This window comes from Sodiomyces alcalophilus (assembly GCF_042370955.1).
Source record: "Sodiomyces alcalophilus JCM 7366 unplaced genomic scaffold ACRALscaffold_2, whole genome shotgun sequence".
NCBI lineage: Eukaryota > Fungi > Ascomycota > Sordariomycetes > Glomerellales > Plectosphaerellaceae > Sodiomyces > Sodiomyces alcalophilus.
Genome location: NW_027263533.1, coordinates 296,399 through 323,260, shown reverse-complemented (window position 1 = coordinate 323,260; position 26,862 = coordinate 296,399). Strand labels below are relative to the sequence as shown.

Below are 26,862 nucleotides of genomic sequence, written 5' to 3'. Positions count from 1 at the left end.
GGATGCTGAGTAGAATTGTAACGTCAGTATTCCCTTATAATGGAGTAGAGTGAAATTGATAGATAGTGGCCAACAACTCGTATTATTTCTTCCTTGCCCTTTATTCCCGGATTTTTGTTCCAGGCATCCCCATGACGGGGATGCCCTTCAAGCAAGACTTCCAGTTCTGTATTATATCCTGTGATTCCACCACTATCGTCGTAACATGTATTGTTCCGCCAATAAATTTCGCCATGTTTGCCAAACCCTGTATAGCCTGCGAGATTCCCAGTAGACTCTTTGTCCATCGTCACTTTGTCCATCCTCGAAGCCATCAGGTCTGTTTGGTGGCGTAGACAGGAGTCGCAGGTATGACGGCCAGATACTCAAATTGAGGAATGAGAAGGGAAGGAAGCTATTTTATCGCTTGAGGTTATTGTTGTAGATGGATGAAGTGAAGATGGTGATTCTAGGACTTGGGTCGCTATAATAGCTAGACCCCGGGCGTCACTGAATATCCCCGCCGAACCGCCGTGAAGCGTGTGTAGCGGTATCCCGGTGTTCAATAACCGTCATAGGCGTTGTCCCTTTAGGGTAAGTCATCGAGATATAGGTATATCTTCGCTGACAAATTGAGACTACCATCGCATGCGTTACTGAAATTCAAGAGATGAGATGGATGGTGGGGAAGGGAAAGGAAATGGAGCTAAAAAGGAGGGGTCGTCAATGTGGGGGAGGGGCATCGTTTTGCTTCCTGTCTCTGGACAGCTTCGTAATTAATAAGGGACAAATAGCAAGCTGTCCCCCCGACTCGACCTAGGTATAAAGTGGGCTTGCCTTTTTCTTTCCTTCTTTTCTCTTCCTTTCGTTTTGCTGATTGCTGTCCTTTTACTTGTCGGACTCTTTCAATTGCACGATCAATTCCAACTTTCCGAGCTCAACGTCCTCGAAACAGCTTCACCATGGCCGCTCCAGAATACCCCCCTCTCCTCAAGGAGTCCCTTGAGAACACCAAGGCCGAGTATCGTCGACTCGGAAAGTCTGGACTCCGTATCTCCGTGCCCATCTTTGGCTGCATGAGCTTCGGTGATAAGAGGAGTATGCCCTGGGTTATTGAGGAGGATGAGGTATGTGAAGGCCGTTCCTTGCCGCTTCTGATCCAGTCTTCCTTCTCCCCTCTTCCTCTGTCGTTCTCGCCTCACCAGGTTTCGATTTATTGGTCAAGTTGCGGTCAAATCACTGACTTGGCATGTCTTCATATAGGCCCTCCCCCTCCTCAAGGCAGCATACGATCGTGGTCTCAACACATGGGACACCGCCAATATGTACTGCAACGGTGTCTCTGAAAAGATCATCGCCAAGGCCATCAAGAAATACGACATCCCTCGAGAGAAGCTTGTCATTATGACCAAGTGTTTCTGGGGTGTTGCCGACGAGCCAGGTGCGTTTTGTTTTCCATTTCTTTTCATTTCTTTCTTGCATAGAAAGTCAGGACTGACAAGGTCTTTTCCCGCAGAGACGAGCAGCTGGCGCCACAGGGAAGGGTACGAGGCCAGCAAGGACTACCAAAACCACTTTGGCCTCTCGCGCACCGCCATCTTCAACCAGGTCGAGGCGTCTCTCAAGCGCCTCGAGACCGACTACATCGACCTCCTCCAGATCCACCGCTTCGACCACAACACGCCGCTCGAGGAGACCATGAAGGCCCTCCACGACCTCGTCCAGTCGGGCAAGGTGCGCTACATCGGCGCCAGCAGCATGTGGGCCACCCAGTTCGCCCGCATGCAGTTCGTGGCCGAGAAGAACGGCTGGACCCCGTTCATCAGCATGCAGAACCACTACAACCTGCTCTACCGCGAGGAGGAGCGCGAGATGAACCGCTTCTGCAACGACACGGGCGTCGGCCTCATCCCCTGGGCCCCGCTCTGCCGCGGCCACCTCGCCCGCCCGCCCGCCGAGTTTGGCTCCACCGACCGCAGCGCCCAGGAGAAGAAGGAGTCGGACGGTGGCCACGGCACCACCGAGCTCGACAGGAAGATCATCGCACGCGTCATGGAGATTGCCGAGAAGCGCGGCTGGCCCATGTCCCACGTCGCCCTGGCCTGGATCAACAAGAAGGTCGCGAGCCCCATTGTCGGCTTCAGCAGCGTCCAGAGGATGGATGAGGCCCTGGCTTGCAAGGGCAAGGTTCTGACCGACGAGGAGGACGCGTACCTCGAGGAGCTGTACGAGCCCAAGCCCATCGCCGGACATGGCTAGATAGTACAGTAGTGCGAATAATATGGAGCTGTCATGACCAGTATGATCTGCAGGGTAACCAGGTGATGTCTATTGATGAACATTGACGACATTGTGGGCAGACATGGCTTGGGTAAGTTGTAACGGCATAACAACTTGCCGTGTTGACCGTCTTCAGAGATGGATGTCAAAATTAATCCATCCTGCCAATATTTGTCTTTGGTTGGCATTACTCGACTCCCTGCGACATTCTTCCTTCACACTCTTTGACGTAATCATTGATGGCTTTGATGACGTGACCGTAATGTTGTTATTGATAGGACTGAGCTAGAGGACCCGTCCGTCCATCGGGTGGTGGGAAACAGCCTTTGCTACGTAGTAAAAGGATCAATGAAATGACTGCCGGCACACTCGTAGTCTTCTAACCAACGCCGCCGGTCATGACCAGATTCGATTGCCGTCAATATCTGGAAAGCAGAGAACATGCTTCCATCGTGGTTCCGACTGGATAGGAGGTGTAACGTGTTGTTCTATCCCAGTTTCTTAACGCTTCTGGCCAGAGTTACCGCCCTGGGCCCGATCTTGCTGCCGGAAACCGTCAAGGATGGCGTTGCCTTGCTCAATACCTTGGGTGGACACTTTGCACGAGTCAGAATTGCGTTGAGACAGAAACGCGGGAACAAAGGGGACACGTACTGTCCAGACCGTAGCTGGCCTGAAAGTTCGGACGCGTGCCCCAACCATCTCTGACGATACCGTAGTTGTTCTGGTTGCCTGAGCCCGAACTGCCGCCTTGCGTCGAGCCTCTGCCAGAGGACGAGTTGGACTTTCCGGAAGGCATTGTGAGTGTGCGAGCGGTGGCAGACGAGTTGTTGGTTGTTCGGTTGTTGGGAGAGAATCAAGTCGCACTGAAGGCAACGTAGGGACTCGGGAGTCGGGTATGGTTGTGGAGGGAATGAGGCGGAAAGGCTGTCCTTATATAGTAAGTCGGTGAGGTCTTGGGTTGGTGCGGCGACCGTCATCCATGCCAAGGAAGGTTAGTTAGCCTAGGCCCGGAGCATTCTCGATACGATCATCGTATTGAACTCTAAGACACCTACGAATAAGTACAAATGCCTACGAATACACAAGGTCTCAGGTCTTTCTCTAGGAATGATATACGGATTCCAGTGTACCAGACGGCTAGAAATAGTCGTGTCGGAGGTGTCAGACCGGGACGGCCCCCCGGAACGGCTGCGATGGTCCGCTTCGCCCGGGGCAACTAGTTTGTCTCTTGCAGCTCTGTTCACAGCTCCGTTCGTGGCTTTGAGGAGCCCTGACCTAGAGAAGGGCGGCGATTGTATTCTGTTGGTCCTACTTTGGCCCTGGATGGCCCCAGTTACCAGTTACCCAGAGTTCCCTACTTGTCAGTCCTTTGCTCTTCGCGGTCCGATTTTAGAGAAGTATCCGAATTCTGACTCGCGGGGCTCACCAGAGTACTAGACGAAGTGTGCACAGTACGGTACGATAAGCCACGGCGCAATCCACTAGTCCATTAGTGTACTATGCTAGTGTCTCAGCGTCGACCATCAGAAGCAACGAATTCGATGAGATACTGAAACCAGAATGAAGACGTGGTTCCAGTTGACATGGCTTCCATGTCAGACGGGGTCTCCAAGTCACGTGAAACACGTCCAAGGGCCCGGGAAAACAATCAAGCCGAGATAAGAGTTCGCCCACCCGCTTCCTAGTGGAGCAGCGCTGCCCAGTGCCCCACGTGGACCGGCCCTCCCAAAGCATTGACACGATCAGCCTCTTGCATGAGATCGGCTTGCGCGTCGGCTCCGACGGGGTCGCTTTCTCCCGCCTTCCCGTGACATTCGTTGAGCCCGGCAATGGATTCATATTCCCGGGTCGCCATCGCTGTCGCTATCCTGGGGCTGGCCAACACGGTCGTGCGCGACGGCTGGACCCCCACCCCTGACGTCCTCGCCGCGCGCGACGGCCCGACTTGGTGGAAACTGGAGAGGGCGCTCAGTGGCGCGTGGACTCTTCATCAGGTTGACGGTGTGTACAAGGTCCCTCAACAGGACCATGTGCCACACTAAACCATCGCCGCCAATAGCGCAACTCCTAGGACCGCGATGCCCCGGTGCAGGAGATGACGGGAGAGATCCCGAGAGGCAGGAGCTTCAAGTTCGGGATTGAAGAATCAATGATGTTCAGGATACGAGACGCTTGAAGCACACACAAGATGCAAGCGAAAACGTCACGTGAAGATTGGGTACGTATTCTGTCTGACATGCAGTGACGTCACGAGGTCGGATGCTTTGAGGTTCCTGAATCACGTTGATGGAAGGATGTCAGGACGCGCTTCCTGCCCTACACTACACACTACAATCCATGGTGTGTCAATATCCCAGTCACCTCCACTTGGATTCCAGACCATCTCGCGTCCCTCGAGGCTCCCGAAACCACCCACAGGGGAGCCATTCCCGCAGCGACCAGTGGCCACTGATCGGGCAGACTGGCTAGCACCGGGAGCTTACGAATAGGCAGCCTTCGGATGCCGCGGTTAGCATTGATTGACACTCTCGTATTCCACTTTAGTTCTCCGACTTGTGCACTTACGAGTGTAGAAACCTGCATGGCCAGACCTTAGACATCCCTGGTTCCGCGCGCGGAAAAGCCACCCCTTTTCTCTCTCGCCACGATGACCGAGATGGCCCATCAAACGCCTGCGCAGATGCAAGAGGAAAAATCATTGAAGAGATTAACAAATGGTCCTACACATACCGATGATGAGATGAGACTCGCTCATCAGAATGACCATCAGGGAAGTCAGAGTGGGCAAGCTTCCAGGGGTTCCCCTGGCAGGACATCACGAGGCCAGGCGGTGGACAAGTCACTGCCTCAAAAGCCACAGTCTGGCGAGCAACCGGACAACAGCTCACCTGGATCCCAGAGTCCAAGCACTCCCGACAACAAACCGCCGCATAGTTCATCAATTCTTCACGCTCTTCGTCACCCCACTGACCTCAAGCCCGCCCTGAAGTCCCATAAGAAGAAGCTCAAGGAGAAGGCCAAACCGCCTGGTGGATTCGACACGACGCCCTTGCCCAGCGCGCCTCCTGGCTACACTATCAAGTTCATTTTCCATCGGGCGACGAATCTCCCGGTGGGCGATATTGTTTCCGCCGCTTCAGACCCTTTCATCTATGCCACCCTTCGGTCAGCGCTGCCGAAACGCCACAAGGAGGACCCGGATATCGCACGACGCACCCACACGGTGCGGAAGACAACAGAGCCCGAGTGGAAGGATGAATGGATTGTGGCCAATATCCCAGCGACCGGCTTCACTCTTCAGTGCCGGATATACGACGAGGACTACCCGCGCAAGGACGACAGCCTTGGAAGCGTGACGATCGAGGTTGACGGCATCACGCCCGACTGGGAGGGCACCCCCTCGCCAGGGCGGGAGTACAAGGTCACGAAGCGCACGGGGAACAAGGGGGTATACTTTCTAAGGGCCATCAATAGCTGCTTGAATCCCGAGGTCAAGATGACGCCGACTGTCCAAATCAGCATGGAGCTCCTCGGTCAGTCCAGCCCTCCTCATGGGCAGATGTACACGGTTGGGCCGTGTTATCACTTCCAGCACTTTAGTCCGACCATTGGTCGTATTACAGGGACGAAAGTCAGCGAGGACTTGGGTCACGATCGCCCCCCACTGCTGGGGAGAAGAAGCCAAGATGCCAGCCGTAGGAAGACGCAGCGATACGAGTATGTGACGTGACTTTTGCGAGACACCATGAACACCCCCTCCCACCTGGGCGACCCCTTTATCATTATTCACCAGAATAAAATTTGGTTGCTTACCACGTCATGCAGCTTTCAATCCAACGAAATACAGTTCGCCGGCCCCGTCCCCGGCATCATGTATCATCGGTTCGTGGAATTCCGGCCCCTCGTGGGACGCATGTTTTGGAGCCGCGGCATTCGGGGCCGCATCTTGAACAAAGCAATGCACGACCAGCACAGGCGCATCTACAACTTTAGCAAAACGACGGAATACGGCACGTTCGAGGCGTGCTCGGAAGACGCATCGAGGCTGTTCCTGCGGCTGGCGCACTACGACGAGGGCGGGCGGATTTTCACGTACGTGCTCACGCTGGACGGCATGTTCCGGTTTACGGAGACGGGACACGAGTTCAGCATCGACTTGCTCAGCAAGCACACGATGCACAGCGACATGGCGACGTACGTGGCGTCGGCGGGCGAGTTTTTCATCCGGCGGCTCGAGAGGCCGGTGTCGTCGGGCGACCCCATGCCGGCCGAACGTACGCACCCGGATGCCGACGTGGCGGGCGGTCCTCCGACGGAAGAGCCGCCGGACGACCCGGCGTACTACCAGCTCGTGATCGACAACGACTCGGGGACGTATCGACCGGACAAGTCGATCCTGGAACCGCTCCGCGACTTTATGGCGCGGAACCTGAGCGGGCTGGGGGTGGTGGCGATGCACTGCGCCGACGAGGAGCTGGTGCGGCTCAAGGAGAGGCAGGCGCGGATCAAGAAGCAGGAGGGCCGCGGCATCAGCATGGTGCTCAACCGGAGTCCCAGCGGGAGCTCGCTCAGCTCGGCGGAGAGCGACCTGAACCGCGTCGAGGCGGCGGTGGTTGCTGCTGGTGATGTGTTGGGGCCCCAGACGAGGAGACAGACGCGGAGGGAGCGGGCTTTGGACTTGGTGGAGAATCCCAAGCGGGCCAAGGAGCTGTTGAAGGTGAGGAAGGCCCGGAAGGCCCAGAAGGGGGAGGGGGACGGGAAGAACGAGAAGGGAGAACGATCAGGAAGGTAGGGGCTCTGTGCCGTTTTCGGGGAGTGTTTTCGGGCGTACGTCCGGTATCTGTATCTGAGTATATACGAGGTCTGCGGTGTATTTGATACCTATGTACATTATGGCAAGGCGTGAGGTGAGCGTTAGGTAGAGTTGAGGTTGGCAGTTCCATTTGAGATTGAACGCAAGGCAGAGGTCAGGTGACGTCGATGAGTAATATACGATACGTAATGCACATGTGTAAGCACCTTTATATGTGAAACGGTAGGAGAAGACGGGAGCGCTAAAGAAAGAACGAACCTGCTTCGAACCCCACTCTCTTAGTCATTCCTTCTGCAAACCGAATGATACGGAAAAAAGAAAAAAAAGACAACAGAACCCCTAAAAAAGGATCGACCAATACTTTACCAGAAGGGGAGAACCGGGTTACCAAGGCCTTGGCACCCCCGAACCCGGAAATCGGCAACGGTGCGCCGTTAGCCAGGGACGGTGAAGATTATCGTCACTACCTAATCGTTTAGTCGGTGGGAATCGTTGCAAGACTCGTATTGCGCCGTTTTCTTCAATAAGTGTACCTGAATCTGGAGGGAATACGGCGAAAGCAAATCAATATTTCTCCTGCTTGCATATGTAGTGTACAGGTATTCCTGAAAACTTATAAATACCTACAACGGCCGCACGATTCCCACATTCGGCCGTCATCCGCCAAGCAAGGCCAAGAGTCCAAGTTCTGACGAGCCCCTCTTGTCCCAGACATCCGCCCTATCACGGGGCTCCTACCAGACATGTTCAGGGGCTATCTGAAAAATGAAACAGGGCTGCGTGGGAACAATGGACCCTTGGCACATGGGGTGGCGTTTACTCTTGATACACGTAATCGCGGATTACGAATCCCTGTGTGATGAAATCCAAGACTTTTTTTCGTTTCCAGGATTTGTTTGGCTAGGCAGACGTCCACGAAGACTGACGTGACGAATGATGACAACGTCATTTCAGGTTGTGCTTTTAGCCGCCCGAGAAGACAGAAAAGAAAAAAGAAAAGAAAAGAAAAATGGAAAATGGGAAGAAACGAAGAGGAAAGAGCTACCGACTGGAGTCACTGCCCAGCCCACCCCGGAAACATCCCTGCAAAATCCAGTACCTAATCCAACCCACAGCTGATCCTTCCTTCACCTTGTTCATCGAACAAACCAACCGACGACTCGACTCAGCTGCAGGAGGAGGCGCAGTGTTGTTCCTGTCAGCAGTGATTTCATCTCCTCCGATCCTTTCCTCGTTTTCTCATTTTTCATCTCGTTCGCTCTTGACATTTTCCTTCGTGATCTTCCTCCTTACCTTTCTTATCCGCCTTTTCCATCGTTGCCAGACCACAGGACACGGGTCTGCCTGTCTTATTTTATTATCTTTTTCCAGCTTTGCGTCTTCGTCGACGACGTGCCGTCATTCCTTTCAATACTCGTTTTTAATAACGTCGTTTTTTCTCGTCATGCCTTGGTAACATACCGAAAACATCGCACATATATCGTCATATCAGAATAGACCAACGGACCGCCAGTTCAGGCTGCTTCGCCTCTCTTGCCATACCATTGTCGTCGACACCTTCTAATGCAACCTGGCCGGTCCTTACCTCTGCGTCCAGTCGACTCCCGGAGTAGCACCTCTTAGTCCTCCGCCGACTTTCCCTCTTGTACGAATCGACCATCACCATGAGTATCCTCCGCGAAGCTGCAGCCGATATTGCCGGCTTCTTTTCCAGAGCAAGAAGTCCCTCCTACCACAAACTGAACTATGAGGACCCTTACGATCCCGAGTTCGGGGCCCCCCAGAGATCCGCCCACCGACGGGGTTTTCTTACCCTCTGTCGCGGCCGCTTGTCCCTGAAGGTCCTCGTCGGTATTGTTGTCGCCACATGGCTCATTCTCATCGGCGTTTTTTACGGTGTACGTTACCTTCTACATAATCTCTACTGCACTACTTGACCAAAACCAAACTGACACTCAGCACAGAGCAACCTCCAAATCACACAAGCAACACCAACACCAACACCGTCAACAGGAACCGACCCTCCTCCACATTCCGAACCGGCCAAGGGTGATACCTACCCGGAAAACGACCTCGCTCTACCAACCACCACCTCCTCAGCGTCTCCTGCATCCCCGACCTCTTCCACAGGCCCAGTGCACCGCAAGCTCCGCGTCATCCTCCCCGCCGACGACCCCAACACGAACCTCTGCAAAACCATCTTCTCCGCCCTGGCCAATGGTTACCCAGCCCCCATCATCGCCAACTGGGGCCGCGACTTTAAGAAAACAGACAAGACCTTCGGCGGCTTCGGCGGCAGCCACCTGGGCAAGCTAGACGGCACACTCGCCGTCCTGGAAACCCTCTCCTCCGACGCCACCCCGCCAGACGAGCGCCTGCATCCCGACGACCTCGTTCTCATCATGGACGCCTACGACGTATGGATCCAGCTGCCTCCTTCGCTCCTCGTCCGCCGCTGGCTCGCCCAAAACGACGCCGCCGCCCAACGTATCCGCGACGGCTGGTCCGAAACAGCTGAAGGCGCCCTACCTCCACCCCGCCAATCCGTCATCCTCTCCACCCAGAAGAAGTGCTGGCCCACCAAGGCCGACGGCTCCGACACCCACTGCGACATCCTCCCCGAGAGCACCGCCCGCAAGGACCTCTACGGCCCCGACACCGACAAGCCCGACGGGCCCCTCCATTTCCGCCGCCCCCGCTACATCAACAGCGGGAGCATGCTCGGTCCCGCCCGCGACGCCATCCGCATCCTCCGCCGCGCCCATGAGAAGGTCGAAGCCAGCCGCGCCGCCGGGCTCAACCTTTTCAGCGACCAGGGTATCCTCGGCGAGATCCTCGGCGAGCAGGAGCTCTGGCGCAAGGAGCAGCGCGAGCGCAACGCCCGCGTCCTGGCCGGCGAGCAGGCCCCCGACGTCACCTCCCCGCCTTCGGAGCTCCCGGATGTGCAACCCGGCGGCCCAGACACCTGGGAGTACGGCATGGGTCTGGATTACGTCCAGGACCTGTTCGTCCCCACCGTTTTCATGGAGGACGACGGCGAGTACCTCGTCCTGGCCGACCAGGCTGCCGTCGACAAGGCCTCCAAGGAACATAAAGTCGATCCGCCTCGCTTATCGGGTGTGCCCGAGGATATCTTAACCTATGCGTCCGCACCACTGGTTCTGGCGGGCGTGGAGACCGAGACGGAGACCGAATCCAAAGCTGATGATGATGAGAGGCGCAACACCACAGGCTGGGCTGACGTTCCCCTATATGCGGACTACTGGAGCACCCAAGTACCGGTGGGCGTCCACCACAACGCGCACAGAGGCGGCATGAAGGGCCGCCGCCTGCGCGAATGGTGGTCCAAGACGTGGTACTTCCCGTATCTGCGCGACATTGTCGCTGCCAGGTCGCAAGCTGTCGACACGCGGGAGCCGCTCGTCACCATCCCGGCCGCCGAGATTGACGGCAGCAAGGACGGCCAAGACCTCGTGTATTGGGCCCCGGAAGCCGACATGCGGAAACCCCTGCCCCGCACCTTCAACCCCGATGACACCGAGGAGGACGGGCTGCCCGAGGCCGGCTGGGATACCCTTTGCCAGGCCGTGGGCAAGGATGAAGATGACTGGTGGGACGTCATTTTCCAGGACGATAAGGGTCCTCTAGGCCAGGACCAGGCAGAGGGGTCAGAGTCGGAGTCAAAGTCTGAGACTGAGACGTCAAGGTGACATGTTGATCTTGTCGACGGAAACTTGTATTTTTTAGCTATGCGCGTGTTCTTCGTGGATGATGAAACACCGCGCTGACATATGAGACATGAATATATATACATACCATTTTGATATGCTTGTGATCAAATGATCTTGTTTCGATTATAATGCGGCCGTGCTAATTATCCATTCGTCTGAGCGACAGACGGAACGAAGAGCGAAAAAATGATAACATTGAGAAAGAATAACGAAACCGCCGACCTTTCTAACCAATACGCCAGCCTTTAAAAAGTCGATGACGTCCATATGCCGACGCACTATGGCTCGGCAGTATCATGCTATGACGATAGTCTATGAGGGATAGAAGAAAGAGAAGAGGCGAGGACGGAGAGATGACGGGTTTGGTGGGGATAAACAGAAAAGAAAGGAAAAAAGACATTCGCCCGCGTATAATGCGCTTCGGTCATGCCAATGCCTCGACGGGTGCCGCCCGGTCTACTACTCTATGAAGAGGAACCCTCGGCGGATTTGCCCTTCTCATTATTATTGGGCGCCGGCACCATCTCATCCTTGTATAGGCCGTTGGCCTCGATATAATCCATGACTTCCCTCGGGACGTGCTGCGGAGCTTGTTAGTAATGCGAATAGTAACGCGAAATAAACTATGACTCGCGGCAACAAACGCAAACGTACGTATTCGATGCTCATGTTGCCCTTAAGCAGAAGCCTGAGCATGGTGCTGGACATTGGGTTGGAAATGATGGCAGGAATGTAGTGGATGTTGTCGCGCCACTCGCTCAGGTTCGACAATGCCTGCTCAATGTTGCTGTTGGCACGCTCAACCACAAACGCGCCGAACTTGCCGAGGATGTGCTGCAGATCAGGCAGGGCCCAGACGTTCGGTTGGCTGAAGGTTTCCACGAGGTCGGCGCCGGCAAGCAGGGCGATGCGGACCTTCTTGCCATTGCAGCCGCCGCGGAGCTGATTGATCTCGCGGTCGAAGTGGTCCAGGACCTTGGCGGTGGGGACGTAGGAGGTCTGCTGGGCCTCCCAAGGGTCGACCATGAGGGGTTGCCTGGCGTGCTTCACGGCCAGCTCGCACATTTCGACGCTAAGGGATGGTCAGAAATATGATCCGAAGAGTCCTCGGGCCGATGGGGCTTACCGATGATGCGCCCTAGCCAAACCGCGTTTTCCATATGCGTCTGATACTGGGCTGAGGTAGGCGCCGACGACCTCGTAGTTGGTTTCATTCCGAGCATAATCGGCGGCCATGGCGAACATTTCTGCGGCAGGCAACGACAACCCATTAGTATTGGACGACTTGTGAAGAGACAGAACGACACAGATGAGGGCCATTGTCGGGAGATAGCCAGCCCAAACCCGGAACCTTGACAGAACCAACTTACGTAGGTGGACATAGTGTATAGGGCTGAAGGAACCGCAGGCCACGAGCACGAGAGGGTCGCGGCTGGGATCATTTTGTTGATGTCGTAGCCGGTGTGTGGGGAATGTGTAGCCAGGCGGCGTCATCGCATCGAGTTGGGCCGGGTCGGTCGCCATTGTGAAATCGTGGAGAGAGGGAGAGGGAGAGAAGGATTCGGCGGGATTTCCAAGTCGGGATGGATGGAATGGTGTCGTCAGATCGGACGTTCGAAACCGAAGGGATGATGGAGATTGAACGATGGACGGTGGACGATGGACGGGACGATGGATGGACAGTGGACAATGGACGATGGACGATGTCGGAATTGTGCCCCCTCGAGGGGAGCGCGGGATTCGAGGGATTCGTTTCGTCTGTTTGCCTGCGAAGTCAAACGCGGCGGAGGTGGTCAGCCGTCAGTCACTCAATCGGATTCTGATAACCGACGTCATCGAGGGAATATGAGAAAGGGAATCGGTACCAGTGTGACGAGGATGAAAGCCGATGGGGCGCGATCGTTATGGTGGGAATCGCATCAGGTTGCGGCAAGTCGTGATGGGGAGGAAGAGTCGGGGAAAATGAAGAGCAGAAGAGATGAAGTGAAGTGAAGGAATGAGTAACGAGTCAGAAATGGGTACGGGGGGAAAAAGGGAAAAAAAGACTAGAAGTGGGTAGAGAAACTTGAGACGGTGGGGGGGATGCCGACCAGACGGACTGGCGGGGTTGAAGAAGGAGCAAAGTGACATTGCTGACACCCGGTTGATCAGTTGTTCACGCACCTGGAAGTCACTACTCGCATAGCATCGCAGGAACTATACACTACTTTGGTCCGGGGTGGTGTCGTGCTTTGTCGTGGTGGGGTGTATTAGTTTCAGCGGCAAAATAGGTGGGGTTTGTTCCTAAGCCGTTACTGGGATGGTTCCTCGCCGAGGCTGGGGGGGCGCGGAAGGCCAGAGGCGGTTAGCCTCGGAATGCGGATTAACTATCTCCGAATAAAGGATACATCCTACCGGTATCGTAGACTGAGAAGAGGCGCAGCCACCCGTCCGTTGGGCAGGTGAGGTGACCTCCCGTGAAGCGGGGGAGCCTGGAGAGTTTCCCAACGTCGTCATTCCTGACCAAGACAATTTTTCACTTCCCAGCGTTAAAAACGGAATGGTATAGACCTAGATTCCTCTCATTTATACGACTGGCTCGATCGTTTCCCGCGCTTGGCTTGTATTTTCCAGCGGAAAAAATGCCCAACCACCCAACGTCCTCCTTGCAGCCGCAGCAGCTTTCGGAAGAACAGGAGTGCTTGGTTCGGGACTGGGCAACCAAGGAAAGGAATGGTGGCACCATAGTCAACAAGCAGCTGATCGAGTGGTTTGCCGAGCGCGTCATTCGACGTGACGGCGTCAGGGACGGACACGTCCCCGATTTCGATGTCGACACCTTCCTCGACCGCCATCCGGACCTCGCGCAGAGACTGGTTGCTCCGGCGGCGCCAGAGCATAAGAAGCCCAAGACGGAGAAGGCCACTAGGCAAAGTGGACTCGATCGTCTAAGGGAGATGCGCCAGCAGGATGCCACTTTCGCGCGCTTTGGTGACTCACCACCCCCGCCCCGAGAGCCGGCCCCTTACCCCGAAGGCGAAGTCATTCATCAGTGCCTCAATCGCTGGATCGTGCGGCATGGCGACACTGTCACCAAGTACACGACATACCCCCACGGCTTAGATGGGAGCGACTATCCCAATGAGGCGCGAGCCCTGCGTTTCATCAAGGAGCATACGACTATCCCGGTGCCCGAGCTGATCAGCAGTGACTGGGATCGCGTGACGATGCAATATATCGAGGGCCAGACGCTACGGCAGGCATGGCCGGTACTGACGCCTGACCAGCGCTCGGATATCCTGGCCCAGCTGAGCGGTTATCTCGCGCAACTCCGTGCCTTGGGCGGCATCCACCTCGGACGACTCAATGGCCAGGGTGTTATCGTTCCGGGTATTCTGACGCGCTCCGGGGGACCGTTTGGCACGATGATCGAGTTTCACGACTGGCTTGTCCAGCCGCCAAAGATGCTGCAAACAGAATCGATATATTGGCACCAGATCACGACTCAGCTATCCAACGATCATCCCATCGTATTCACGCACGGCGACATCGCTGCGAGGAACATCATAGTGCGCGACGGCCGTATCGTCGCTCTTCTGGACTGGGAGTTTGCGGGCTGGTACCCAGAGTATTGGGAGTATGTGTTCACATTGCGAGGGTTGGACAATATGGACTGGGAAACGCTGGGTCGCTATGTCACGTCTCTCTTCGCGAAGCGTTATGACCTTGAGTACATTCTCGTGCGGTTCATCCTTAGTCTGTCATGATATGCACATGGTGAGATGCAAGTCTTGTATAATGAGTACTTAGCCTCCATGTCATGGTGTCGCGTACGCTTGGATTAAGGCTGATACTACGGGCCATCATCCAGCCATAATGGTCAGTTCGGGGGCGGAATAACAACTGGGGGCGTCCGAATGGTCGGATGGACATCCAAGGCAGCAGAGATCTCTGTACCAATGCCCAGTACCCACCGTAGACCTCGGGAGAGAAAGTGACGTCCCGAACTCCCTGACCTTGACAACTCCTTTCCCGAGGGGGGACAGGCCCAGGCTGCGGCTTGCCACGGCCCACGGTCCACCCAGGTCAGGTACCCATGCGGCCATGCCTTCCCTTCCCAATTGGCAATGACAGACACCAAAGGTAAGGTAGGAGGTACCCTAGAGGCCTAGCTACCTTGCCGAGATTGAAACTTCTAGCCACCGAGCGAGGGCCTTTGTACGTAGCCTACGTGAACGGTGGTTCGCATATAAACCAGAGAAGGGCCGTTGATTTCTTTCCTCCTGGCATCATCCATCTCATCCGACCCCAGACTTATCATCCGTTTCCGCCTTGTTCTTCCTGATCATAACTTATACATATCCTAAACATCTTCCCACTCATCGATCCCATCGTTTCGTCACTCCCCCTTATCGACAATGAAGAAGATTTTTGGCGGGCCTAGCCGCCACTATGGAGGTCTTTCCGATGACAGCAGCGACAGACACATCAACAGCCGGAGAGAGCGGCTCAAATGGTTCGTCCCTTGGGTCCAGCCGCCCAGGACTGCTGACGCTGAACATGATTCGTGAACAGGGTCGTTCGGCAAAGCTTCAAGACCAAACCCCCCAAAGAGCCTCTGAACCGTCCCATTTCCTCTATTTCCACGGCTTCCGTTGCACAGCCAAGGGCCGCCTCTGCTGATTCCACTGGGCCCGAGTCCCCCGGCAGTCCCAGCAACTCGCAAAAGGGGCACGTCCAGTCCTCACATTCCCCCTTTTTCTTCTTTTCATCCCATGCCTCGAGTAGGCAGCCTCGAGCTTCGGAGAGTGGGCGACTGACAGAATGACTCAGGACTTTGGTTGAACGAACACCAAACACGGAGGAATGGCTGGTGGACCAGACAAAGCACGTCAAATCGGACACGATTTCGAAACTCGAACTATACAAGGACAGAGTGCCACAGTGGTCCACCACCTACACCTCCATTGGGGGGCGCATTTTCCACAGCGAGAAGCACAGCCTCTCCCACCATGTCAGCTTCTGGGCTCCTGTGGACTAGAAGCACAGGACGGCCCTCACGAGAATGTACCGTCTCCTTGCCCCTTTGGGCGGGCCGAGTGTCCCCTGAAGCCTCTACCTTGAGCTTTTTTTGATAATATAATGTGGCTAACCGCTCGCGCCCCTACCAGTCATGAAGGCCTTCTTGCCATCCGGAAACAAAAGCTTTATTCCGCCCGCTGTGAAGTGTCGCCGCCTTTTCGCGTCCTTGATGTGGGGACGGGGTCCGGTAAGTTGATGATTGATCCAAGCACAGCAGGGGGAGGCCGCAAGACGGCCCAAATCTCAGTTGAGCCAGATTTATCACGGGACAGAAGCTGACGCATTTCTCTCTCTTTTCCCTCCTCTCCCTCTCGAACAGGATCATGGGCCATGTAAGTCATATCTTCCTCTTTCACCTTCTAGGCTCCATTCTTTCACCTTGTGGCATTCCTTGCCCGCTAATTTCACTTGCCCTTTCTCCTCCAGAGACTTTGCGAACCGCTACGTAGAGGCCGACGTGATCGGCACAGATCTTTCTCCCATGCATCCCGACGAAGTCCCCGTCAACTTCACCTTCCGAACGGACAACTACCTGAAGCCATGGCTGTTTTGCAACGACCAATTTAACCTGATCCACATGAGATTCCTTTTCGGCACCGTCTCGGACTGGGACGCCCTCTTTCGCGAGGCGTATCGCTGCTGCCGACCGGGCGGTTGGGTGGAGACGTGCGAGCTGGATTTCTACTTCTGTTCCGACGACCAGTCCATAAGGCCCTGGCACGCCATGAGAACTAAATGGCCTGGATTTATTGACGCCGCGGCGCTCTCGACTGGAAGCACTTTCCGGCCGGTGGAGTTGAATGTGCAGAAAGAAGGCATGGAGAGGGCTGGTTTCATCAGAATTCGACAGCGCGATTTCAAGGTAGGTCGTGACCGTAGGTCATGTGTTCAGAGTTACTTACGGTCCATGCAGATACCTATTGGAAGTTGGACCAACAAGGACTCACTCGATCAGTGCGGTGCCAAGTTTCGTGATGCCTTTCACGACGATATTGAAGGTGCGTCACGATCTCAATTCTCTCGCCTGGAGCCGTCACTCTGTGGTTACCCGTTCATCTTGGACCCTTGGCATATGCTGACCGTTGGCAACGTCTTGTCGTCGTTGAACCGTAGGTTTTACCAGGTTTATCTGGTTCAGCGTCCTGAGGCGTCCTGACACAGACTACGGCAGGTTCGTGGAGGGCATGAAAAGAGGGATACGCAACCCGAAGGTTCACTCATATTTCAAGGCTCGTTATGTTTACGGCTGCAAGCCACCACAAATGGGGGAGTAAGATGATTCGGGGACCGGTTTCTCTCACTTGTTGGTTTGTAATTCTTTGGCGTACGTTTCTCATACGGCCAGCGGACTGCACTCGTTTTGGCCATCTCATGCAGCGCTTTCCTTTACAACATGAATTTCGAGTAGCGTTCTAGGTTTATCCCTTCTCTTCATTTGCAGCGTCCCAATCAAGAATTGCTTATAATTTCTTGCACGAGATTTCATTCTGATTCCCGAAGCAACCAACTCGTGGGTTTGGGTGAAATTTAAAAGCGAGACTGAATCGTGTATGACCGAGCCGAAGAACTCGAGGTTCTTCGTTGCTCGTCCCCTTTATTATATGACAGAGAACACATCACAGAGAACAAGCAGAGAAAGCAATTGTAAAAGTCGATGTTGGACAGTGTTCACAGGAACAACTGTCTCGCTCTCAGTTGACGGTCGCGAGCCCCTATTCCCTCATGTATATAACAAAACCCAATCCCAACTCCATACAAAAGTAAACCCCAACCCCTAAACACCCCCCGTATAGAAAGAAGAAAGGGAATCCCAATCTTCCAGGCTAGTTTGCCTTTCGTTGCTTCTTGTAGGGCACATATTCATGGCCCTCCGCCCGGCAGGCCTCGACGGCCACCTCGACCATTCGGTCTCGGTGCCGCCTCCGGTCCGCCGTGTGGGACGGATGGGCCAGCGAGTGGTCTTTTTTGAAGTGGCGGTGGATCTCATCCAACCGCTTGTTGATGCTGATGAATTTCGGGCACGCGTGGCCGGTGCCCTTCTTCGGGTGAGGCAGGGGGCAATAGTGGTATGCCGCCCTGTGGTTGTTTAGGTCGCGGTAGGACGCGACGTGTTTTCTGCGAGGACGAAACAGTTAGTCTGATTTCTCGGGTTTTCTGAGCGAGAGTTGGAATGCTGCAGAGGAGTGTTTGGTAAGGAGGGAAGACGAGGCTGATTTGATGGGATCAATTGATAATTCGAGGGAATGTGACATGGTAAATAACGACGAGGGCAAGGACGATAGCAAAGGCAACGACGATGGAAAGGCAAAAGACGATGGAAAAGCCAAAGACGATGGAAACTTACTTGTAGGCTTCGTAGTCGCGGAAGCCTTTGCCTCCGGGGCCGGACTCGCACCCGTCGGCCTCGCAATAGTAAACGACTCCATCGCCGCTGGTGTCCACGAATGGAGATTGATGGGAAGGCATTGCTTCGTTGGCAGGAGATGGACTCTGCGTGGGAAAAGGAGGAGGAGGAGGAGGAGGAAAAGGAGAGATGGCCGATGGAGTAGAAGTAGGCGCAAGAAGTCCAGAAAGCGGTTGCTGCTGCTGCTGAAGCAATTGATCGTATGCAAAGAGTATTTGAGGGTCGATGAAGGAAGAAGAAAAAGTGGCCGGCGTAGGAAAAGTAGAAGTGGGATTTATATTGCGGTAAGCGAGAGGCTGGAGGTCGCAATTCGGATCTGGATCAGTAAAGTCGGCTGAGGCAACAGCGGCAGGAGCAACAGCAACTGGAAGAGCGTTGGAAGGAACGGAAGCAGGGGAAGGTCCGGAAGTAGGAGGTTGAGCGTAGGCAGGAACGCAAGCCGGACCAGAAGTTGGACCACCTGCCAGTGCTGCCACAGTGCCGGCCGTATGATAATGGAACAGGCCAAGGTTGTGTACCAGCTCCGGGTCAGGGTAAACAGACTCGAGCTCCGAGTCGAAGTCGTCGAAGTAGTTGAAGTCGTTCATCTTGGGCGAAAGAGAAGAAAGAAAGACTGAAGAAACAAGAGAAATAGGGGGCAACTCTGCTGTTGATAGTGTTGATGGCAAGTGATGATGGTCCAGAACCAAAGACAGTAGAGAAGAAAAGGCAAAGAGAGCTTCAACACCACAAGGGAACTGGCTGTGAGGACTTGAAAGAAGAAGAGAAGAAAGAGAAATTTATTTTTCAGACCGCCTACAGGGCTAGATATACTCGGAACACGCGGGTCCCTGGGCTCACCAGATCAGCCTGCTGTCTCCGCTTCTCACGATGTAAGCACGCCGAATACGGATAATGACGAGAAAGAAAATAGGTGCAGACCCGGGAGATACATGGTGCAAGTCGCTACTGATTTGTGTAAGGGGTCACTCCTGACCGGGAGGTGAGGCGGGTCACTTTATGCGTTGTGATGGTGAGTTTGTAAGAGGCATGAGTTTGTTAAGAGGCAATCAAAGGGCATCTAGTTCTTCTATATAACTCTGATAGTACAGTCTTCACCATGGTCTTTGACCCAGCTTGTAATGAAAGAAGGTCTTGTTCGGTTGCTGTGAGGTGGCCCCTGAATCTGCACCAGACCAATTCGTTTGTACGTGGGACAAGACCAAGAAGAAGCCTCACTCGTACCCGACAGCTTGAGGATCAAAAAGTGGTAGGTTTCAGGGTGATCCCCTGCACCCACGAGGAAACACGCAACCTCTGTCCCTGACGGGATATGACGGGCCCCTTCTAGGAAATAGTTGACGTCGGCGTGGGTGGTCACTATCAGGAACCTCTCAACCAGGGGCTTCATCGTCGCGAGGGTAAACAGCGACTGGGGCGACCGCGAAGACCCCTTGGCCTTGTCGACGTACTCGAGCCTGGTGGGTACCATGACACCCCTCAAGACAAGATGTCCCCTGGTAAGCTCGCCTGTAGAGTCCGGGCCAGCGAGGGAGCAGTCGATTTCAAGCACTTCGCATTTCTCCTGCAGTGGGGATATATTCGTCGGCGTAAAGGTCACGGTGCCTTTCACGGCAGCCCACGACCAGGAAGGCGCTCGCCAGGTATCACCAGGCCATTGAGCCTGCGCCCAATCTTCCGTCGCCCTGTTAACATGCCACAGGAGACCCTCGTGCAGAAAGTCTTCCCATAGACCAGCGCAGTATCGACTGTCGAGGACGGAGCGGTAGCTTTTCGCCAAGCCGGACAAAGCGGGGAAGATGTCGGTATCGAAGGTGAGATCCAGCGCGGTGTATTCTTCCACGAGACTGGTCCATCTGTTCGCCACGGTGTGTCGGCCCTTTGCGTCTGCTAGCTGGCGGAGCACGGATGGCCTGTGAAGTTCTTTTGGGTTCGCGAGGCGCAGCTGCGGGTTGGTTTGCACGGCGGTCGGAGGCTCAGTGCATTGACACTCGTGGTGCTCGACGCACTCCCAGGAGAGTTCCTCGGGGCCAAAGTAGAGCGTGCGCGGGGAGAGGAAGCGTTCCTGGAACACCCAGCCTCGCTGGAGGAGGGGGAATGGCTGGCGGAGGGTTTCGCGGAGGTGCGTGTGTCGAATGATGTGCGTCAGGGGGCGCCGAACATATATTCCCATGTCGTGGCCGTTTTTGGTTCGATCGAGCCCGAACTCCTTTAACAGGGGTTCGGAAAGACCGAGAGGGCGGAGTTGGAACTTCGGATCAGTCTGAACGAACATGGGACTTTCGGAATCCCTGCCATGGGCGGCGGCGAGGGCGAGATGGGCGTTGGAATAGATGGAGGCCATCTTGGCGCCCTCGCGGCGCCAGTCGTCCTGGTCATCTTGGACGATGCACAAGCTGTCGATCCAAAGGTAGCGAATGCCCAGGGAGCGCGTGAAGGTGATGGCATCTTGGAACGTCGGGGGGAGACCGTCCCAGTCGATCCCTTCTCGATGGCTTTCGATGTTGTTGGAAAGGGTGCGTCGAAGGGGGCGTTGTTGGATGGGAGGCATTCCCCATCGGTGGCTCAGGCAGACATAGCGGCCGGGTGTGTTCTCCTCCGTGACGCAGAGCCTGACTTGGCGGTTGGACGTGCCGATGTCGAGGACGCGCTTGGGCAGGCAAGGTTCCGATGTGGGTTTGCAGAGCCCGTGGGTCGAGTCGCATTCCCGTATACGTTCCAGGACCCAGGCGAGACTTTCGTCCGAGGATGTGCTTCGGGGGACGGGATGACCTGGGGACCAAGTCGTGAAGCAAGGATGGTTGAACAGGGGACTATCTATAGCAAGTCAGATGCTCTGCTCCAGCTAGAGGCAGCGACCCATGGCAAGGGAGGTGTTGAGACGGTGCAACTTGAGAGGCAAATGCCGACAAAGAGACACACCCGGAGATATGACAAAGCTCACTGATGCGGAAGACTTGAATGTGACCTGCAAGCTTCGCATCCTGGCCATGTTGAACTCGAGCTTCAGAGTGGTGTCACCCAGACCCCGGACGACTTCCCGTCCCAGGCATCGCTCGATACCCCGGACGATAAGCATGCACAACGGACACGCCCGTCCGGCGCTGGCGTCTAGGTGTTCGAGCCAGGTAATCCGGACGCTCGGGTTGCTTCCCTTTTCTCCGTCTCGTGGATGCCCACAGACGTTGCATGGTTGGCCGGGTTCCGTAGGTCGGTACGGCGGTGGCGTGACGTTGGACATTTCGGCCGAGGTGGGTCGGCCCGGAGCCGGGAGACCTGTCGCTAGGCCGAGAGGAGGAGGTACACCGTACGAAGTACGTGTCCTGATTTCGGATGCGGCATGGGAAACAAAATCAAACATTCGGGGTGAGACGTAGGAGGGATTACATAACAAACAACATTAGTAATATAGAACTCGAATTATTTCGGGACACGGCCCTTGTCAGGCATGCCGCACTTGTGACCACGACCGTCTCTATTATCAAGATCAACTTCCTGGGCTTTGTTTCCTGACGCTCCTCGCCTATCGCCTCCTTGATTGTATCCCTTCGGCACCTTATGGCATCCTCCTAATTGCCTGGTCCACGTTATGACGCGTCGTACGAGTACGACTGCCGTGATAGAGGCCTAGCTGAAGTTGGAACATGGCAAGTTCATATTCCTGGTCCTCGATGGCGTTTAATCTTTCCCCCAGGTTGACGAGAACCATAGCCATGGCTTATAGGTTGATCTCTCAAGTCAAAATCTTGTCAGCGCTGTCACCATCGACACTCTTGCCGTCCACGTCCACCTTGTATGAGCGATAGAGCTGGATGTATCTGCCATCGAGAGCTGTGTCGGCGCTACTCTTCTGAATGCTGTGGAGTTGGTAGGAATGTTGGACGTTCCTATCATCCGTCCGGAATCCGTTCGTCGAAGGCCATGTGCTCTTTGACGGTTTCCCGACGCCATGAGAGCCAGAAGTGAAGAGCCCCAGTTTAGGGAGGTATGTCCTAATCAGTGACTTGAACCGCATGGCGCAGGCGCATGTGATGCCGAGATTGATCTCGGTGATGGACCAGATGCCAAGAATAGCTTGTGTATATGTCGCATCTTGGGTGGTCGGGAGGACAACGACATACGGCAGGCGGGCTATGGAACAGACAACCACACTGTCATATCAGTTAGTCGAGGAAGCGCACACGTATAAAGGGGCTTGCGTGAGGAGGAGATGCGTACAGCGAACCAATAGTCAGAATACACCCAACCGAGATTTTCTGCTTCGCCGAGAGCTGGAGCTTGAGGATCGTCGGGATAGGGATGGCGATGACGGCAAAATCGGATGCGATATTCAGTACGGCATGAGAGAGAGCGATATTTTCCAGGCACTGAAGGGTACCCTCTTTGAGAGGACTGCAAGGGCCGCCAGTAATGATGCAGCAGGCCAACGTGTAGATGAAGATGGCAACTGCCACGAGCACAGCAAAGGTGCGGTAGACGATGGAGGGATCAATCTGGTACAAGACGGCCAAAATGGCCAACTTGGTAACAGATGGACATATCAAGTAAGCCAAAGTATTAGGAAGCAGGGCCTGCATTATGTTCAATATTAGTCGGAATCGGAACAGGCAACTATCAGGGAGGGTGTCTTGCTTTGTTCATTTCCATCAAAGACGCCAACGACACATCCCAAAGGTGTTTCCCCCAGCCCCAGTTCATCACTATTCAAGTCAGCGATCCACGGATCCAAGACACGAGAAGAGCCTCACGGTTAATCATGGTAACAAAATACACCAGCGATACGCCATAGGAAATCGTAATAATGACTAGAAGGTGCCGATGTATAGTCAGTGTCTGGCTCAGGGGCCTTGGTGTCGGCTAGGTGGCAGGGCAAACTTTACCGAGATCTAATTCGATTTTCTTCATGATCTTCACGGCTTGGAAGTACCGAAGACCTAGGAGGGCCGTAGCGAAGAAATATGTGATGGCAAATGCGATTATGTTGGCTAGCTGTACCAAGTTGTAGGGGCCGTCGAACTGCGACGTTTGGCCGTCCGGCGGCTGCATGCCAGGAGTCGTGAAGATGTCTATTTCGGGGTCCATCGCTGTTTCGGCCTTTGCTAGGTCACGGGCATGCTCATCACCGACAGCACTGAGTGTTTTGTTGCGGATAACGCAAAGTTAAACATTGACGTAAATCCAAAAAGGGGCACGATCTAAGAACCATGTGTTCGACAATTTATGGGCAAAAAGATACTCTCGACATTCAGGGCCAATGCAGTGTATTCCTGCCGGCTGCATACAAATGCCGATGCAGATTGCAATCCACAAAAGAACTGTCACCCTTTGGGCCACTTTTCCCTTGGTTTGTGTTAGGGGATCCGGTGCTCAAGCTTCATATTGGACCGTTGGTAGACCCCTGCCTTGCCATCCGATCCTGGGCCCTCCTGATTAAGATATGATCAGTGCAGCGTAACCGTCATGCCACGAAAACTTACCCTAAACACCTCGTAGGTTCCTACTAGTTGCCTACCTTGACGTTTATTCTGTCGGGCTTTTGAGAATGGTAAGATTTGACCTTATCGTGAATCCGCTATGGGTAGACCGAGTCCTATTCAAGTCCGAGCCCGGTTGTTCAACGGGAGAGGACGAGGTTTCATTAATTGACTCTGGTAGGGATAAGAGTCTCCTACTCCGTACTACTCGCAATACTCGTACGAGTACATATTTACACTACAACCCCTGGAAGTCGATGTGCCGTTCTGGCCCCCTGTCAAATTACGGTTACTTTTGTCGTTGCTACACAAACCAGACGAGGGCATACCCCGGCAAGACTGTAACCTCCCCTTGTCGACATGGAGTATCATTTACTTACAACGTATGGGGCTGTCAAGGTACGTTGTAACTAACGGCTTTCGAAAGACCCCCCTGGAAGCAGACAGTGTCCATTTATCTATGCCCTTCTCCGAGGCCCTGACCAACATGAAGCCATTTGTTTATTGATCAATTGCCTGAGATTACTCCGATAGTTGAAACAACATTGAACCTGTTGTTGCCTGCCTGCAAGTAACGCCTAAACATGGAGTATCTCTTTGGACGCAAACCAGCGGTGGAGCTCGACCCGACTGATCGGGTGCTACCACTTCACTTTTTCGAGAACAGCCGGCTGGTTCAGGGCAATAACATGGCTGTGTCGCTCGTGTTTGACGATGTTCTCGACCCTGAGAAGTTGCGGCAGTCTCTTGAGGGCCTTGTGAAGAGAGAAGGGTGGCAAAAGCTGGGAGGCCGGCTGAGGACCAATGTAAGAAGCACACCTGCAGCAACGCCTGGTGGACATGCTAAAGCTCCCGACTCACTGTGCAGGCTGCTGGCAAGACTGAATGGCATATCCCAAGGGAGTTCACAGCCGAGCGACCAGCAATCGGTTTCTCCCACGTCGACCACGGCATGCCCGCTGCGTCTCACCCGGCGGCTTCCAAGATCCCACAGCCCTCTGCCCGGCCCGCCGTGGTCGGTGACCCAGACGACCTGGTGGACCTGGCGTGGGAGCCCGGGTATCAGCCCGGAGGTATCAAGGACTATCTCACCTCCAACCGCCCTGTCTTGGGCTTGCGCGTCAACTCCTTCGCCGACAAGACGGTCGTGGTGCTGCAGTGGCAACACGTAGCCTTTGACGCGCTCGGTATGCAGTATGTTGTCGAAGGCTGGAGCAATATGCTCTGGGGCAAGGAAGCAGAGATCCCAACGCCATGCCATGGCGACTCGGATCCCTTCGATGTCATTGCCAAGGGGACCCGGCCTGCCACTGAACAGCATGTCTTGGCTGATAGACGGGTTGGGCTGGGCGGCCTCCTCAAGTGGGGTTTAGGGTATGGTATTGATATGCTTGTCCGAGCTAAGGATAATCGTATGGTCTGCGTCCCGGAGACATATTGGCGACCGCAGCTGGAGAAGGCCCTGGAAGAGCTCCGTGCTGAAGCTGTTAAGAAGGGTGAAGATCCGTCAAAAGTTTTCTTGACAGAGGGTGATATCCTGACGGCATGGACAATGCGTTGTGTTGTCAGACCAATGAGGATGAACCCGGACAGGCTGGTAGGTCCCGGCACGGGCACTCTTGGTGTGCGTCGACCTGCCCAGGCTTTATCACTAACTGAACCTTCCTCTTCGTCTCCCAGGTTGCGGCATCTATCGCCATGTCGCTTCGCAAGGCGTTCGAGGGTGACCTGATACCTGCCTCGGCCGAACGCCCGTACGTCGGCAATGCATTCGGGTGGGCAAACGTACTCATCAGCGCCGGCGATGTCACCTCGAAGCCGCTGAGCTGGCTCGCCCGCCAGGTCCGACAGGCCATCAATGAGCAGGGCACGCGAGCTCAGCACGAGGCTTACTACGCCATGGTACGCGCGTCCGGGACCGGCTTGCCTGTCGTCGTCATGGGAAACGGCGACATGGCTCAGATTGGATTCTCCAACTGGTCCAAGGCAGGCTTGTTCAACCTTGACTTTGCGCCCGCTCGCAAACACCCCGGGAAGGGCCATGCGCCGTGCCGGCCTTCTTATGTCCAGGAGAACCACGGCCCCATTAAGCCTGTGGATGGCTTCTTCGTTCTCGGCAAGGATGACAAGGGCAATTACTGGACCTCGGCCTGCAAGGTGAAGGGCCAGTGGGCGAAGCTTCAAGAGCAGCTCGAAAAGGACTTTGAAATGGGTGTGTGATGCCGGAAGGCATTCGCACTTGAGGCCACTGCGTCATCTTACTGGACTCGTTCGGAAATATAGCGTCATCCATCTGGTGGAGTTGGAGAAGTGTATCATACCTAATATCAAGAACCAGGTCAGCTTCAACGGAGCGATGTTTTGGGGGAAACGCTATGCTCCCTATTAACCACATCAACTCAGCGCGGGCCCCTCTCAGTCAACCCTAGCCAGCAGACAGACGAGCGCACTAGTAGTGCTGCCACCCACCCCGGACTCAAGATGTCTTGGCATGGGGCCTCGTTAAGACTAGCGACACTAGGAAGGCTGGCAAAGCGCCGGGGAAGACGTTCCGCGAGTTAGGATGTGGAAGGCAAACGTCTGTGCTCCTCTATTTCAGTCCTGGAGACGGAGACGGGGCAGGGTGAGGCTGGCATTTATGCAAGTGACGGTTGGTTGGTCGGGTCATTCGTAGGCTAAAGAAAGATAGTGTCCGCGGCAGCCTTCCGAACGCACGGGCACCCGGGGCCCCCGGGAACCCCGGGCCGGGGGGGCTAAACTAGCTAGATTAAGGGCGAACAAATACAACGTAGAGGGATATGTATACAGTGACGAGACAAAACTGTCGAGCCGATGTACTTATAGCACCACGTTAAAGTGTGCGTAGATAGGTACATCGCCTCGACAGTTATGTCGAGTTACTGTATATTGCACAGGCTGTGTCGCACACAACGTCACAAAATAAGCAGTAGATCTGTTGATTCATTGTATTCAAGTTTTCTTCGCCGCCATCTTCTTAACATGCAGTCTCCTTAGGCCTCTAGACTACATTGTCAATAAGGCCCTCCCTCCCTACTTGCGGACAATATTGTTATCGTCCTGATATGTTCCACCAAGTCGGTCTTGGGTACCGTTGTT

General features: G+C 54.8%; 13 protein-coding genes across 13 annotated transcripts; 8 read left to right on the top strand and 5 right to left on the bottom strand.

Annotated features, from left to right (window-relative positions):
* Window positions 1–941: 941 nt before the first annotated feature.
* ACRALDRAFT_2039780 (uncharacterized protein) lies at window positions 942–2,238 on the top strand (the record flags this gene model as incomplete). The annotated part of the gene is made up of 3 exons (XM_071020985.1): window positions 942–1,106; window positions 1,243–1,420; window positions 1,496–2,238. The coding sequence occupies 3 exons, from the start codon at window positions 942–944 to the stop codon at window positions 2,236–2,238; spliced, it is 1,086 nt and encodes a 361-aa protein (XP_070876352.1).
* A 1,091-nt stretch (window positions 2,239–3,329) lies between these two features.
* Window positions 3,330–3,826, top strand: ACRALDRAFT_206640 (uncharacterized protein; the record flags this gene model as incomplete). The annotated part of the gene is made up of 5 exons (XM_071022080.1): window positions 3,330–3,348; window positions 3,428–3,563; window positions 3,596–3,622; window positions 3,692–3,706; window positions 3,748–3,826. 5 exons carry the CDS (start codon window positions 3,330–3,332, stop codon window positions 3,824–3,826), a joined length of 276 nt encoding a protein of 91 aa, XP_070876351.1.
* A 775-nt stretch (window positions 3,827–4,601) lies between these two features.
* ACRALDRAFT_1079593 (uncharacterized protein) lies at window positions 4,602–7,269 on the top strand. Its single transcript, XM_071018920.1, has 2 exons — window positions 4,602–5,979; window positions 6,088–7,269. The coding sequence occupies exons 1-2, from the start codon at window positions 4,910–4,912 to the stop codon at window positions 7,052–7,054; spliced, it is 2,037 nt and encodes a 678-aa protein (XP_070876350.1). The 5' UTR covers window positions 4,602–4,909; the 3' UTR covers window positions 7,055–7,269.
* A 1,947-nt stretch (window positions 7,270–9,216) lies between these two features.
* ACRALDRAFT_2098140 (uncharacterized protein) lies at window positions 9,217–10,785 on the top strand (the record flags this gene model as incomplete). Its single annotated transcript, XM_071022867.1, has 2 exons — window positions 9,217–9,960; window positions 10,009–10,785. Coding segments are annotated over 2 exons (1,521 nt in total), but the record flags the coding sequence as incomplete, so codon positions are not given.
* Window positions 10,786–11,270: 485 nt separating this feature from the next.
* Window positions 11,271–12,330, bottom strand: ACRALDRAFT_2039777 (uncharacterized protein; the record flags this gene model as incomplete). Its single annotated transcript, XM_071020984.1, has 4 exons — window positions 11,271–11,387; window positions 11,461–11,878; window positions 11,933–12,053; window positions 12,177–12,330. 4 exons carry the CDS (start codon window positions 12,328–12,330, stop codon window positions 11,271–11,273), a joined length of 810 nt encoding a protein of 269 aa, XP_070876348.1.
* Window positions 12,331–12,708: 378 nt separating this feature from the next.
* ACRALDRAFT_206637 (uncharacterized protein) lies at window positions 12,709–13,302 on the bottom strand (the record flags this gene model as incomplete). The annotated part of the gene is made up of 4 exons (XM_071022079.1): window positions 12,709–12,969; window positions 13,014–13,035; window positions 13,102–13,122; window positions 13,214–13,302. The coding sequence occupies 4 exons, from the start codon at window positions 13,300–13,302 to the stop codon at window positions 12,709–12,711; spliced, it is 393 nt and encodes a 130-aa protein (XP_070876347.1).
* Window positions 13,303–13,305: 3 nt separating this feature from the next.
* On the top strand, window positions 13,306–14,831 carry ACRALDRAFT_1060724 (uncharacterized protein). Its single transcript, XM_071016291.1, has one exon. The coding sequence runs from the start codon at window positions 13,428–13,430 to the stop codon at window positions 14,550–14,552; it is 1,125 nt and encodes a 374-aa protein (XP_070876346.1). The 5' UTR covers window positions 13,306–13,427; the 3' UTR covers window positions 14,553–14,831.
* Window positions 14,832–15,927: 1,096 nt separating this feature from the next.
* ACRALDRAFT_1067939 (uncharacterized protein) lies at window positions 15,928–17,141 on the top strand (the record flags this gene model as incomplete). Its single annotated transcript, XM_071017504.1, has 5 exons — window positions 15,928–16,054; window positions 16,187–16,199; window positions 16,294–16,729; window positions 16,781–16,865; window positions 16,981–17,141. The coding sequence occupies 5 exons, from the start codon at window positions 15,928–15,930 to the stop codon at window positions 17,139–17,141; spliced, it is 822 nt and encodes a 273-aa protein (XP_070876345.1).
* Window positions 17,142–17,690: 549 nt separating this feature from the next.
* On the bottom strand, window positions 17,691–18,858 carry ACRALDRAFT_1067938 (uncharacterized protein; the record flags this gene model as incomplete). The annotated part of the gene is made up of 2 exons (XM_071017503.1): window positions 17,691–17,982; window positions 18,212–18,858. 2 exons carry the CDS (start codon window positions 18,856–18,858, stop codon window positions 17,691–17,693), a joined length of 939 nt encoding a protein of 312 aa, XP_070876344.1.
* A 450-nt stretch (window positions 18,859–19,308) lies between these two features.
* On the bottom strand, window positions 19,309–21,512 carry ACRALDRAFT_1079589 (uncharacterized protein; the record flags this gene model as incomplete). The annotated part of the gene is made up of 2 exons (XM_071018919.1): window positions 19,309–21,088; window positions 21,194–21,512. The coding sequence occupies 2 exons, from the start codon at window positions 21,510–21,512 to the stop codon at window positions 19,341–19,343; spliced, it is 2,067 nt and encodes a 688-aa protein (XP_070876343.1). The 3' UTR covers window positions 19,309–19,340.
* Window positions 21,513–22,004: 492 nt separating this feature from the next.
* ACRALDRAFT_2100732 (uncharacterized protein) lies at window positions 22,005–23,353 on the bottom strand (the record flags this gene model as incomplete). Its single annotated transcript, XM_071023025.1, has 5 exons — window positions 22,005–22,422; window positions 22,490–22,882; window positions 22,926–22,971; window positions 23,020–23,076; window positions 23,152–23,353. The coding sequence occupies 5 exons, from the start codon at window positions 23,351–23,353 to the stop codon at window positions 22,005–22,007; spliced, it is 1,116 nt and encodes a 371-aa protein (XP_070876342.1).
* A 460-nt stretch (window positions 23,354–23,813) lies between these two features.
* On the top strand, window positions 23,814–24,294 carry ACRALDRAFT_206633 (uncharacterized protein; the record flags this gene model as incomplete). The annotated part of the gene is made up of 4 exons (XM_071022078.1): window positions 23,814–23,903; window positions 23,972–24,144; window positions 24,193–24,244; window positions 24,280–24,294. The coding sequence occupies 4 exons, from the start codon at window positions 23,814–23,816 to the stop codon at window positions 24,292–24,294; spliced, it is 330 nt and encodes a 109-aa protein (XP_070876341.1).
* A 35-nt stretch (window positions 24,295–24,329) lies between these two features.
* On the top strand, window positions 24,330–25,965 carry ACRALDRAFT_1067935 (uncharacterized protein; the record flags this gene model as incomplete). The annotated part of the gene is made up of 3 exons (XM_071017502.1): window positions 24,330–24,551; window positions 24,614–25,342; window positions 25,426–25,965. The coding sequence occupies 3 exons, from the start codon at window positions 24,330–24,332 to the stop codon at window positions 25,963–25,965; spliced, it is 1,491 nt and encodes a 496-aa protein (XP_070876340.1).
* Between the last annotated feature and the right edge of the window lie 897 nt (window positions 25,966–26,862).